General features: G+C 43.1%; 1 protein-coding gene across 1 annotated transcript in view; it reads left to right on the forward strand.

Moving 5' to 3' along the window:
* Positions 1 to 235: 235 nt before the first annotated feature.
* Positions 236 to 14,040, forward strand: part of PANK2 (pantothenate kinase 2) — a 43,745-nt gene continuing 29,940 nt past the window's right edge. Inside the window, 2 exon segments of the mRNA XM_059134343.1 lie at positions 236 to 269; positions 430 to 1,221. Coding sequence (XP_058990326.1) covers positions 236 to 269; positions 430 to 1,221 — 826 coding nt within the window.

Here is a 14,040-nt window from a genome sequence, read left to right on the forward strand (position 1 = left end):
CCGCCTCCACCCCCGAAAAGGGAAGAGGATGATTAACGCGCACGCACGCGCACGCACACACCCCTAACAGGCTTCAAAGCAGCCACCAAATCCTTCTATGTCCCTCCAGCGCCGCACAGAAAAGAAGTCCAGACTGTCCTTCAAAACGCCAACCCTACTCCCCGGCTCCCACACCCCCTCCTTCAGCACAGGCGGGTGGCGAAAGGTTTATAACCCACCTCTTTCTCCAGTTGCCATGGAGACCAGCCCCAGTCCTTTCATTCCTTCTGGTACCGGGAACATTTCTCCAACGCAGACAGAATGGAGGGGGCTTCGCCCAAACACGCCCGTGGCTGTGCTGGGAGAGAGAGTGGTGGTAAAAAACATAGCGCGGAGGAGCTGGCGGCCTCGAGGGCAGCGGCGGAACCAGGCCGAGGGACAAAGGCTAAGGTCAGCCGCGGTCCAAGTCCTTCTCTTTGCCAAAGTCTGGCGGCCAGACGCTGGGGGGCCCACTGTTGGGCTGGAGGAGGGTGCGGGCCGGGAGAGACCGGACGCAGCACCGGGGCGGGACGCTGGGGCTGGGGAGCGGACCCGTCCACCTGTGCGGGCGGGTGCGCTGGACCCTCCACCCACACGTCCATTGGGCGGTGCCGCCATCACTCTCGCCTCAGCAACACCGCCTTCCCCGCGGCCCAGCCCGGGTCCCCTCCCCCGCCACTCTCCGCCCCGCCCCGCCCCGTCCTGGGAGCCTTTCATTGGGCGGAGGCACTGTCGATCCTCCTTGAGTGAGGGAGACGATTGGACGCGAGGCCTTCGGGACGCCTCCAGCCTATTTGGATTGGTTTGTTGCGCGCTGGCGCAACGGAAGAGGCGGCCGGCGGAGGGTGCGCTTCTGCTTGGGTTGGACTGCCGCGGAGGAGGCGACCAGGGACCCGGCGCTGGGGGGCTGGCTCGGGCGGCAGCGGTGGCTGCTGCGGATGGGAGCGGGCCGGCTCGGCGTGCCCATGGAACGCCACGGTAGAGCGGCCGACACCTCCGCCTCTTCGGCAGGGGAGCCGGCGCCCGAAGGGCCTGATGGGCGGCGGCGGGAGCTGCTGCGGCGCCGGGCAAGCAGCGCCTCGGAGCCCCCAGTCGGGGCCTCGGCTTCGGCGGAGGGCGTCAGACGAAGCCGGCCAGGCTCCTACAGCGGCGCCCCCTCGGTCTCCCGCCAGCGCGTCGAAAGCCTTAGGAAGAAGCGGCAGCGTAAGTGCCCGGCGGGTCGTCCTCGCGGCTCGCCCTGCCCCCTTCCGGCCCGGCCGCCGTTTTTCCCGCGCGCTCGCGCGGGGACAGTGCCCTCGCACGGTGGTCCCAGGTTGGTGCATGGGCTGGCAGCCGACTGGAGGCCTCGGGTCCAAGCTCTGGCGATCGGGGTTCGGCCCCCGCCCAACCCTCTCGCGCAGTGGACCGCGCTTCCCGGTTGGGGGATTGGAAGGTCTTTACCCAGGACCCTTTCTCCCTTATTTTAGCTCCTTGGGTATTTCTTCGCCCGCAAGTCACGTGATTTTATCTTCGAGAAGGCTTCTTTTGACTCTCTTCCACCGCCGCCCCTCCCCCTAAATCCTCTGAATCGCCAGTGTCTGCCTGTCCTGGGTTTCCAGAGAGCTGTCCAAGACGTCAGATCCCTTTAATCTGAAGATTTCGGGCTTCCTGGGAAATGGTTAACGGGCCCTTGAGTTGCTGCAGGCCTAAAATTGGATTCCGTGCTCCGTGCACTTAAGCTTTGGCTGCTTTTCTTCCCGTGAGAATTCGGGTCATCTCTCACCCAGATATCTCTTCTGTTTTCTTTGCATCTGTTTGCTGATACGATTCAGGACTAGCATTCTGGGCATGAAGGCTTTTTCTTTTGAGGGAATCTCGCCTTGGCAGTTGCATATGCTTTTTCCGGGGAATCGGTTTCTCCATTTTATTATCAGGCTGCTTTTTCTGCGTGATAACGTAGTACAGATCCCCCCCTCCCCCTCTTTTTTTTTTTTTTTAACAGGTCTTCAGTTCAGGTCCTCTGGCAGCTATTGCTACTGTTGAAAGTATCCACTGTCTTAATACTCTGATAAGAGCTTTATCATATAGTGACACTTTACATGTGGTTAGATTCCCCGCCCCGCGCTAAATTTCTCTTTCAGGAAGTCGGCTTGTTTTAAGATTATTTTTTTATTTATTTGAAGAGGGGGCACAAGTAGGCAGAGTGGCAGGCAGAGGAAGAGGGAGAAGCAGGCTCCCCACTGAGCGGGGAGTCTGATGCGGGACTTGATCCCAGGACTCCTGGGATCATGAGCCGAAGGCAGTCACTTAACCAACTGAGCCACCCAGGCGCCCCAGTCAGCTTTTTAAATGCATATTATGAGAGTGAGGGAAAGTGGCAGGGTGAGTTTGAGGTCTTTACTGGATGCCTTAGTCCACCTGGTTTGCTTTACCTTTATCTTCTGTGATTTGGATGATTAAATATTAAATGTAGCCCTCTTTTGCTGTGAAAAGTTTGGGAGTCTCAGTTATTTTGTCGTTTTCTATCTTCTTGAAAGAAATTTGAAAACAGCTTAACTGCTCTCAACCTATACCATTTCTAGAGCCAGTTACTTGGTTTGTATCTTATTTGAGAAGCATCTGATTTTTAAGCATTGCACAATGTTAGTTCCTTACTGGTTTCCTACTACATGGTTACAGATGGATGTAAATTCCAGGGATTCAGCAAATAAGAATTCCAGCCATGGAGCCAACCGTTTTTAGACCATTGGCCATAAGGATCTAAATAAGTATTGTATTTTGGGTGTTTGCAAGGGTCAGGCACTCTTCTTAAAATTTTTAGGCATTCTTCCGAAAGCTTTAATAACTTCTTAGTACTCCTAACTGAGGTAGGTGGTAGTATTCCATTTTACAGATGAGAAAACTGGGGCACATTAGCCTTGTATAAAATGGCTTGTGAGTGGTGGAATAGAAGTGTAGATTGAGGAAGTCCAGCTTCATACATCCTCTTAACCAACTATGCTTTATTGAGTTGTTTATTTTCAGTTAGCTGTTTTCTTCATTGTTGCATTATATCCATCTTTTGTGTTCGAGGCTTACTTGAGGTGAATATTTCTAGGTCCTGTCGACGTACTTCCAAATATTGAGTATAGAAATGACCTTGGGAGTTCAATGCAGATTCCTGGGGTCCATCTCTATTTGTTTGAATCAGAATCTGGAGAGGGTTCTAAGAAGTTGCATTTTAAAACTCATATCATTTAGGTACAGGTGTGTCAGAGACAGCTCTGGAAAACTCTGGTTTAAACTGTCTTGGGTGTTAGGGGTGGCATGTAAGGTGGTTTTGAGATGTCTTTTAAGGAACTAAGACCGTTATTCGTGTTGTAGGGCTTACTTTTTTATTTTTATGTTTGGTGCTTGTCATGGTCTGCTTTACTGCTTTCTCTGATAAATCATGAAAAGCCATCTCAGGTAATGAGAACTGCCAAAGAAATAAACAAGGTATTGTTCTTTCTTCCATTTATTTTTTCTTTTATTATCCAGTGGTGCTCCGGGTTCAATGGAGAGAGAGCCTGTTGATTGCTGAACCCTTCAAGAATGGCTTTAACTTTGAGAGAATTCAGTGAAGACTAAATCTCTGTATTTATCTTTGGGAAAGTTGGCTATAGGTTAGTGCCACCTTTCTTTTATGGTTAGCCCGCCTCCTTCTGATGTCCTTATACTACTTGACTAAAGGAGACTAGTCATCATTTGAAACAAGGAGGAGCTGCTCAGTTTATTTTAGGAATTCTTGTGGTCCTGATTATAATCTTGTTCTGCTACACATGTTTCCTAGAGCAGTGTGATTCTCAAACCTGTTCTCATCCCAGACTTACATAGACATTAGGGATGAGGCTAGGCATGTCTGTGTTTAAGAAGTTCTTCAGGGACGCCTGGGTGGCTCAGTTGGTTAAGCAGCTGCCTTCGGCTCAGGTCATGATCCCAGCATCCTGGGATCGAGTCCCACATTGGGCTCCTTGCTCCACGGGGAGTCTGCTTCTCCCTCTGACTCTGCCTTCCACTCTGTCTGCCTGTGCTCGCTCTCACTCTCCCTCTGAAAAATAAATAAATAAAATCTTTAAAAAAAAAAAAGTTCTTCAGAAGTTTTATTATTACTTTTTTATTATTATTATTTTTTAAAGATTTTATTTATTTATTTGATAGACAGAGATCACAAGTAGGCAGAGAGGCAGGCAGAGAGAGAGAGAGAGGAGGAAGCAGGCTCCCTGCTGAGCAGAGAGTCCGATGTGGGCCTGGATCCCAGGACCCTGGGATCATGTCCTGAGCCGAAGGCAGAGGCTTAACCTACTGAGCCACCCAGGTGCCCTCTTCAGAAGTTTTAGATTAGATGGTGTATGTCTCATAGGACTAAGAAATACCAAGTAAAGATTGATCTAAAATGATGGAAATAAAGATGCTAATGATGGTTATGTACTGCTTACTTGTGTTAGGCCTTGTGCCAAATATTTTATAAACATAACATTTAAGTCTCCCAAACTATCCTGTGTAGTAGGTTTTTTTTTAATCCTTAGTTTCCAGATGAGGAAGCAATGTCAGTGAAATTTGTCCTTTGTCCAAGGGTGAATAGTGAGTTAATAACAGAGCTGTCTGTTTTTTTTTTTTTTTTTAAAGACTTTATTTATTTATTTGACAGAGAGATCACAAGTAGGCAGAGAGGCAGGCAGAGAAAGAGGGGGAAGTAGGCTTCTCGCTGAGCAGAGAGCCCAATGCAGGGCTCGATCCCAGGAACCTGAGACCATGACCTGATCCGAAGGCAGAGGCTTAACCCACTGAGCCACCCAGGTGCCCCAACAGAGCTGTCTTTTGATTCTAGATGTCTGACTTTAGACCTAATGTTCTTGACTTTCCCCATTTTTGAGTGAGGGAAGTTATGTGCAGTGTAACCTAGAGCAGTTGTTCTCACATGGAATCACTCAGAAGCTTAAAAAAGAACAAACCCCTTCAGGTCTGCAAACGGGTCTAAGAAATGCTTATGTTTAATTTTAAAAATTTCATTGAGGCTCGGTTAAATACAGCAAAATGTCCAATTTGACAAATGTATACAGGCATGTAACAAGAGAACATGCATTTCAATCAAGAGTCCTGGATGTACAGCAGATGTGTAGGAGGTGTGGGAGGTTGGGATGACAGTATCCCATGGGTGGGGAGACAAGCTGGATCTTTGAAGGTGACTCTCAAGCATGGTGTAGTATGCCAGTGAAGTCTTGGGACATGCTTCTTCTGGATTCATACCATTCATGGAGTATCTATCCTTAACCACCATTGATCTGAAAAATAAAGCTTTTGTTTATAGTTTGACAATACTAGCCTGGCAAGTGGATTGCTTTTCCTCGGCTTTTTGGGAGCATCGGCTATTGGCAGGATGGAATTGGTGCTGGGGCCCTGGGAGATTGTCCCTTATTCAGTGTTTCATCTTCAGCTGGGGAGTTAGGGAAGGCTGCATGTTAGGAGCTCAGGAAAAAAGATTTCTATTTTCTTGTAGCCTACTTTTGAGAGAATGGGAGAGGATGCTTTTTAACCTCTTTATCACCTTTAAATCTAAATGAAATCAAAGTAAGCCCTTCATTTTGGATGTATAACATGTGCAGCATTAAGCAGGACCTAAAAATAGTCCAATTATGTAGCTGTGTAAAATGGTACAGTATGTTATTTTAGGGGCTATATGTGTGAATCATGCATTTAGGTAATATGATTGTTCATTGTTGGCATCCCCACCCTCTTTTTATCTAGGGGTACCCTAGGTAAGAAGTGATGTATGCTTTAAAATATTTTTTTGCTTAAACACATATTAAAAGGAGAGAGAATGAATACAATAGACTTGTAGGCTGTTAGAGAGGACCTTATTAGGCAGAAAAGAATAGTTATTTGAATGGTCATTTAAAAGACCAGTGATGTTTTTTGGGCTTACATTTATAACCTAGGGAGCATTTTTCAGGTTCATGTTGTTGAGGTATCTTTAACTTCAGGCACTGTTCTTTCTCAGTTTATTGTGTTGTTCCTCACTTTATGTCAGCAAGACTGACTAGCTTGTGAAAACCCCTTTTCTAAATAATGTCTTAAAGTTTGCTTTCTGAAAGTGGGAGCCATCTTTAGTTTTTAGTAGTTTGCTAGGTTTCATGTGTTTATATTTCCTGAACATAGAGATTATTCTTGAGTCTGCTGGTTTGAAAATCTATAATATTTTTTAAGAATTAGGGAAGGTGGACTAATTTAACTTAGTCTCCAAGTTAAAACTATTTTAAATAAGAATAATTATTATTGGGGCACCTGGGTGGCTCAATGGGTTAAGCTGCTGCCTTTGGCTCAGGTCATGATCCCAGGGTCCTGGGATCGAGTCCCACATCGGGCTCTCTGCTTGGCAGGGAGCCTGCTTCTTCCTCTCTCTTTCAGCCTGCCTCTCTGCCTACTTGTGATCTCTGTCTGTCAAATAAATAAATAAAATCTGGGCGCCTGGGTGGCTCATGGGCGCCTGGGTGGCTCAGTTGGTTGGACGACTGCCTTCGGCTCAGGTCACGATCCTGGAGTCCCGGGATCGAGTCCCACATCAGGCTCCCAGCTCCATGGGGAGTCTGCTTCTCCCTCTGACCTTCTCCTCGCTCATGTTCTCTCTCACTGTCTCTCTCTCAAATAAATAAATAAAAAAATCTTTAAAAAAAAAAAAAAAAAATCTTAAAAAAAAAGAATAATTATTATTAAAGTATGTCTTTTAAGGTGAGGCCAAGGATTGCTGCCTAGACCAGCCTAGAGGTTTGGGTTTGCAATTCTTAACTAGATGTGGTCTGGTAAAGATGTCATTCATAATGGTGGAAATTGAGCACACTTCTATAAACCGTTTATTTCCTATTGGAAAGCATTTCAGTTGTTGAAACTCATTATGACACAGACATGGTGCTGCAACCTGTGAGGGAGCGCTTAAATTCTTTCTGGAAGCTTGTCCTAAGGCAAGTGTGAATTGTCTAGACTGAGTACCTTGAGGCCTTTAATATCAAGAAATAGGCTAAGGGTTGCAAACCCACTAAAATATCTGTGAAAATTAATGGAATGACTCATGAATTAGAAGTGATAAATAGGTGTTCTGTTGGTGAGATACAAAGACTGATGGTATAGCAAAAGTTCATTTTTCCGTGACTTTTCCCAGCAGAAGCACAGTGTTCTGAACAAGGATTGGAAAGCTTATTCCAGTTTTCATTTTATTAGGGCATCTGGGGCAGTCTTGCAGTCAGTGATAGGAATCTAAACCCCTTTGGACAGGGTGAATTCTGTGGCCCGACGCAGTTCTCTCAGCCATTATCAAAGAGCATGTGTCTAATGAACCTCCCATGCTTCTCAGTGTTTCTGTGTTCTTGGATATGTAAATGGTTCAATGAGTACACAGAAAAATCCTGAAGCCATTAGAGGTTATAATAAACATATGAACTGAGCTTTGCTTAAGATTCCTTATTTTTCTTTATATATTGTTGATCTTCCTGATTTTTTTTTTTTTTTTTTTTTTTAATTCATGTGAGACAGCTTGAGCAGGGGAGAGAGGGAGAGGGAGAAGCAGACTCCCTGCTGAGCAGGGAGCCCTGATGCAGGGCTGGATCCCAGGACCTGGAGATCATGAGTAGAGCCGAAGGCAGGTGTCCAACCATGTGAGCCACCTAGGTGCCTCCTTCCTGATTATTTAAAATATTATTTTTATTAAACTTCTTTTTAACTTTATTTTCATGTTAACTTAAGAATATGTGTTCTTTGCTCTTAGGTTTGTATAGATACTTGTGGAAAGAGGCTTGTTGAAGGTTTTAGGAAGTCTGGATTTGAGTCCCACCTCTGCCTTTTCTTGACTGGACCTTGGGCCCTTTTGCACTTCTGTTTTCTTCTTGTTGTTTTGGTTTTTTGAGGGGGTGGGTGAGGAGGGGCAGAGAGATCACAAGTAGGCAGAGAGGCAGGCAGAGAGAGAGAGAGAGAGGAGGAAACAGGCTCCCCGCCGCGCAGAGAGCCCGATGCAGGCCTCGATCCCAGGACCCTGAGATCATGACCCGAGCCGAAGGCAGCAGCTTAACCCACTGAGCCACCTAGGCGCCCTTTTTTCTTTTTTTTTAAGATTTTATTTATTTGACAGAGAGAGAGCTCACAAGTATGCAGAGAGGCAGGTGGAGGTGGGGGAAGAGGTGGGGGAAGCAAGCCCCCCGCTGAGCAGAGAGGCCGATGCGGGACTCAATCCTGGGACCCCGAGACCATGACCTGAGCGGAAGGTAGTGGCTTAACCCACTGAGCCACCCAGGCACTCTAAGAGAGAGAATCTTAAGCAGGTTCCACACCCTGTGCAGAGCTGGACATGGGACTCACTCCCAGCACCCCAAAATCATGGCCTGAACCAAATCAAGAGTTGGTCACCTAACTGACTGAGCCACCCAGGCACCCCTACACTTCTCTTTATCTGTGAAGTGGGATGATTATAATATTTGCCTTATATGGTTGTTGCAAGCATTAAATAAGCTATACAGTCAAGTACTTGGCTGTTAACAATTGATCATTTAAAATATAATAGCCATATATTAATGCTTTGGTTTTTTTAATCTAAGGAAATGGGAGTAAAGCTTAATTTTTTTTTTTTAAAGATTTTATTTATTTATTTGACAGACAGAGATCACAAGTAGGCAGAGAGGCAGGCAGAGAGAGAGGAGGAAGCAGGCTCCCTGCTGAGCAGAGAGCCCGATGTGGGACTCAATCCCAGGACCCTGAGATCATGACCTGAGCCGAAGGCAGCGGCTTAACCCACTGAGCCACCCAGGCGCCCAAGTAAAGCTTAATTTAAGGACTAATCTTCCATAGGTCTTAGATGTCCACACCTTCGGATTCCAATATTGTTGATGTGATACGTTTGTTGATGGCGTGCTGTGTCTCTGCTAAGTGCGATGGTGGTGGTGATGGTTAAAGGAATGGTGCTGCAGATAGGAAAACAGGAATCAAATCTCCTCGCTTCCATCATATCCAGTGCTGTTGTGTGCTTGGGCGAAGAAACTTTTCCTCTAGATGCCAGGGACAGACTTTGCATGACTTGTGCCAGGTTGGTTTAGGCCTGTCACTGGCAGTGGAATTTTTGGAGGTGTAAAAAAAGTTCAGGACTATCCCTGGGACTGAGGTGGAATGGCTGCTGGGGAGTCAACTACAGTGTTCTCTTTAGAACTGCACTGACATGGTTAGATTAACTTGGGGAGAATTGACATTTTAGTAATACTCAATATTCTCTTCTGGAACAGAATAATCCTCTTTCACTGCTATGATTTTCAGTATACTATTTTAATAGTGATAGTACATATTTAGTATTATGATTTATTTCTAAATATTATTATATGTGACATTTTCCATGTCATTTTCTTGTTGGGTTTTTCTTACATAGGAACAGCTATTGGTATTTATGTTTTTTTAATCCATGTACTTAAAATTTTTTTATTCTTTTATTTTAATTGAGTCTTTTAATTTTTATTTCTTTGGAATATATTGAGGTAATTTCTAATGTGAAAACCATCTTTTGCGTTACTGAGAAGAATCTTTGTTGACCATTGTGTATTACTCTTAGTGCATAAGTGGATTCTGTTTAATAATTTAATGCATTTTATTGTGAGATACTTCTTTCTATTTTTGAAATGAGGTTAGAATAACTTGGGAATCTTTTTAGATTTTTTTCTGTACTCTAGAAGCTCTTAGAGGTTTGGCTGGAAACTATTAGGGACTCAGACTTTCTTGCTCTTGTTTGGGTGGTAGATCTTCGATACCCTTTTAAAATTTTCCAGTACTTTTGATTTGTGATTTTGATCTTATTTTGAGCCACTTTTTGTATTCCATTTTTATTGCTAATTTTCTGTTTAGTGTACTTTTTAAAACATTTTTTTATTTGAGAGAGAGGGAAAACACAAAAGGGGGGAAGGGGCAGGGAGAGAGGGAGCTGAGCAGGGAGCCCGATGTGAGGCTTGGTCCCAGACCTTGAGATCATGACCTGAACTGAAGGCAGATGCTTAACCAACTGATTCACTCAGGTGCCCCTGTTTAGTGTACATTTCAAACATTAAAATTGTATATTGTCCATTTGTACAAAATAGTATGCTTGCACAGTCTCTGGTTATATACTTAAAGATTTGAGAGAAAGTGGGCTGGAGTGAGTGCTATGAGTGGGGAACTTGACGGGGGCAGAGACAGAGGGAGAGGAGGAGAGACAGGGAGAGAAGTGGACTCACCACTGTGTGCAGAGCCCAACAGGGGGCTCAGTTTCATAACCCTGAAATCATGACCTGAGTTGAAATCAAGAGTTGGTCTCTTAACTCTGAGCCACCCAGGTGCCCCATGACTATATACTTTTTCCTTTACCTTTCTCCTTCCTTCCTTCCTTCCTAGGAAAAGTTGCATCTAGATATACCTAACAGAAATTTGTTTGTTTTAATGACTTTTCCAAAGCTTGATTTTCATTCATCAGCTCTCCTGTGGCTTTGCTCTTGATGATGTTTTTCTCATTTCATTTACATCTTGCTTTTATTTTTAATAATGTCCTTCTGCTTTGGGTGCTTGGTTGGTGTAGTCGGTTGAGTGCCCGACTCTTGGTTTCAGCTTGTATCCTGATCTCAGGGTCATGAGATTGAGCCCTGTGTTGGGCTCTGTGTTCAGCATGGAGTCTGCTTGAGAGTCTCTCTCCCTCTCCCTTTTCCCACTCATGCGTGAACTTGTTCTCTTTCACTGTCCTAAATAAGTGAATAAATCTTTAAAAAAAATAATTCCCTTCTGCTTATTTTGGGTCTGTTTTATTCTTTATCTAACATTTCATTGTATGTGACATTGGCTTTTATTCAGGTTTCTTCTTTTTTTAATCCATTTGATAAACATTTAAACCTAGAAATTTCCCTTTGGATGCCACCTTGGGTATATCCTATTGATTTTGATACATACTGTTCTTATTGTCATTTGTTTAAAAGTTTGTTTTGATTTCCTCTTTAATTTCAGAGTTAAAAGAAGTTAAAAGAATTTCAGAGTTAAAAGAAATCTCTCCCAGGCGGAGAGATTTAATTTTATGTTTGTCGGATTAATTTATAATGTTGAAGTATTGTGGAAAGCAAATGTTCTTTGGAATTTGAGGTCCTTTAAGATTGTGCCTTTAGTTTTTTGTATGGTTTATGGGTGTTTGAAAAGAAAATATATATATTTTTTGATACAGAGTTATTTATGTTTCATAGATCCACCTTATTAGTTTGATAGTCAGATCCTCTATACCTTTATTTTTTTTGTGTGTGTGTGTGTACAAATTTCTGTGTCATTCTCAAGTTATAGTGTAGATTTATCAATTTCTTCTTGTTAGTGTTTTTGATGCATTTGTTAGGGCCCTGTCAATTCTGCTTCTTTTATGTACATGATATAATTTCATTTTGTTCTCTTTTAATGCTTTTTGTTTGCTTGATTTCTTTTTAGTGTGCATGTATTATATTTACTTTCTGTTAACATTTGCTTAATACAGCAGAGTAGCATTGTTCAGGCATCATTTTGGTTATCCACATTGAAGTATATAAATGTTAGAAGTCAGTTTAATAAATGGTGCCAGTGATTCTACCCAACAAATTGGTCAGTGAATATATAATTTCAAGTGAGTATAGGATGGGAGTGGTGAATCCTGTTTCCTTGGTAGATTGCTGTTTGGAGGGGCACATCTCATGTGAGCGTTAAATGCAGTGCTGGTCTTGAAACATAAGGTTTGACTTGAACTATACCATGGTTCCTAAATGTAATTCACCTTGTATATCAGTCTCCAGTGAGGTGCTTAATATTTTGATATGAACACTTTTGTTTTTAAAAATTTTTATTTATCTATTTGACAGAGGGAGAGAGCGCGAGAGAGCAAACACAAGCGAGGGAGTGGGAGAGGGAGAAGCAGGCTTCCCACAAAGCAGGAAGCCTGAGGTGTGGCTTGATTCCAGGATATCAGGATCTGAGCTGAAGGCACATGCCTAACGACTGAGCCAGCCAGGTGCCCTGATATGAGCACTTTTGATTGAATGCTCTTTTTCATCTTAAAGCACAATGGACTCTGTTGTGGGTGGTTTGCCATTTATTTACCTTCAGTCTACTTGTCATCTTTTTTTTTTTTTAACTTTAATAGAAATTTGATTAGTTTTTTTTTTTTTTTTACCATAATTACAAACTATGCCTGATGTCTTTTAGAGTTTAAATGAGAGAATATTTCTAATACATGAGTCCCATTTGGTTAATAAATAGTATAAAATATTAACAAATTAAAAAAAATTGTATTATTTTTGTAAATTAACATATAATGTATTATTTGTTTCAGGGTTACACGTCTGTGATTCATCAGTCTTACATAATTCACAGCACTCACCATAGCACATACCCTCCCCAGTTCCATAACCCAGCCACCCCAGCCCTCCCACACCACCAGCAACCCTCAGTTTGTTTCCTGAAATTAAGAGTCTCTTAGGTTTGTCTCCCTCCTCATCCCATCTTTTGTCATTTTATCCCTCCCTACCTGCCATGACCCTCCGGCCCTGCCTCTCAAGTTCCTCATATCAGAGAGATCGTATGATAATTGGCTTTCTTTTAGTGACTTATTTTGCTTAGCATATTACTCTCTAGTTCCATCCATGTTGCAAATGGCAAGATTTTTTTTTTTAATGGCTGCATAGTATTCTAGTGTGTGTGTGTGTATAAAACATCTTTATCCATTCATCTGCTCATGGACATATAGGTTCTTTTTATAATTTGGCTATTGTATAGGTTTTTTCTATAGTTTGGCTATTGTGGAGATTGGTGCTATAAACATTTGGGTCCACATGCCCCTTTGGATCACTATGTTTGTATCTTTAGGGTAAATACCCAGTAGTATGATTGCTGGGTTGTAGGGTAGCTCTATTTTGAACTTTTGGAGGAAGCTCCGTACTGTTTTTCAGAGTGGCTGCGCCAGCTTGCATTACCATCAACAGTGTAGGAGGGTTTGCCTTTCTCTGCATCCTCACCAACATCTGTCATTTCCTGCCTTGTTGATATCAGCCATTCAGACTGGTGTGAGGTTGTACTTCACTGTGGATTTGATTTGTATTTCTCTGATGGTGAGTGACGTTGAGCACTTTTTCATGTGTTTGTTGGCCATCTGGATATCTTCTTTGCAGAAATGTCTGTTCATGGCTTCTGCCCATTTCTTGATTGGATTATTTGTTCTTTGGGTGTTGAGTTTGATAAGTTCTTTATAGATTTTGGATACTAACCCTTCATCTGATATGTCATTTGCAGTTATTTTTTCCTATTATGTCAGTTGTCTTTTGGTTTTGTTGACTGTTTCTTTTGCTGGGCAAAAGCTTTTGATCTTGATGAAGTTCATTGATGAATAGTTCATTTTTGCCCTTGCTTCCCTTGCCTTTGGCGATGTTTCTAGGAAGAAGTTGCTGCAGCTGAGGTCGAGGAGGTCGCTGCCTGTGTTCTTCTCAAGGATTTTGATGGATTCTTGTTTCACACTGAGGTTGTTCATCCATTTGGAGTCCATTTTTGTGTGTGGTGTAAGGAAATGGTCCAGTTTCATTCTTCTGCATGTGGCTGTCCAATTTTCCCAACACCATTTGTTGAAGAGACTTTTTTCCCTTGGGCATTCTTTCCTGCTTTGTTGAAGATTAGTTGACCGTAGAGTCGAGGGTCCATATTTGGGCTCTCTGTTCTGTTCCATTGATCTATGTGTCTGTTTTTGTGCTAGTACCATACTGTCTTGATGATGACAGCATTGTAATAGAGCTTGAAGTCTGAAATTGTGATGCCACCAACTTTGGCTTTCTTTTTTTTTCCTCTGGCTTTTCGAGGTCTTTTCTGGTTTCATATAATTTTTAGGATTATTTGTTCCATTTCTTTTATTTTGATAGGGATTGCATTAAATGTGTAGATTTATAAAGGTAGCATAGACATTTTCATAGTATTTTTTTTTTTTACAAGATTTTATTTATTTGACACAGAGAGAGATCACAAGTAGGCAGAGAGGCAAGCGGT

This window comes from Mustela lutreola, chromosome 9 (genome assembly GCF_030435805.1).
Source record: "Mustela lutreola isolate mMusLut2 chromosome 9, mMusLut2.pri, whole genome shotgun sequence".
Classification (NCBI taxonomy): Eukaryota; Metazoa; Chordata; class Mammalia; order Carnivora; family Mustelidae; genus Mustela; species Mustela lutreola.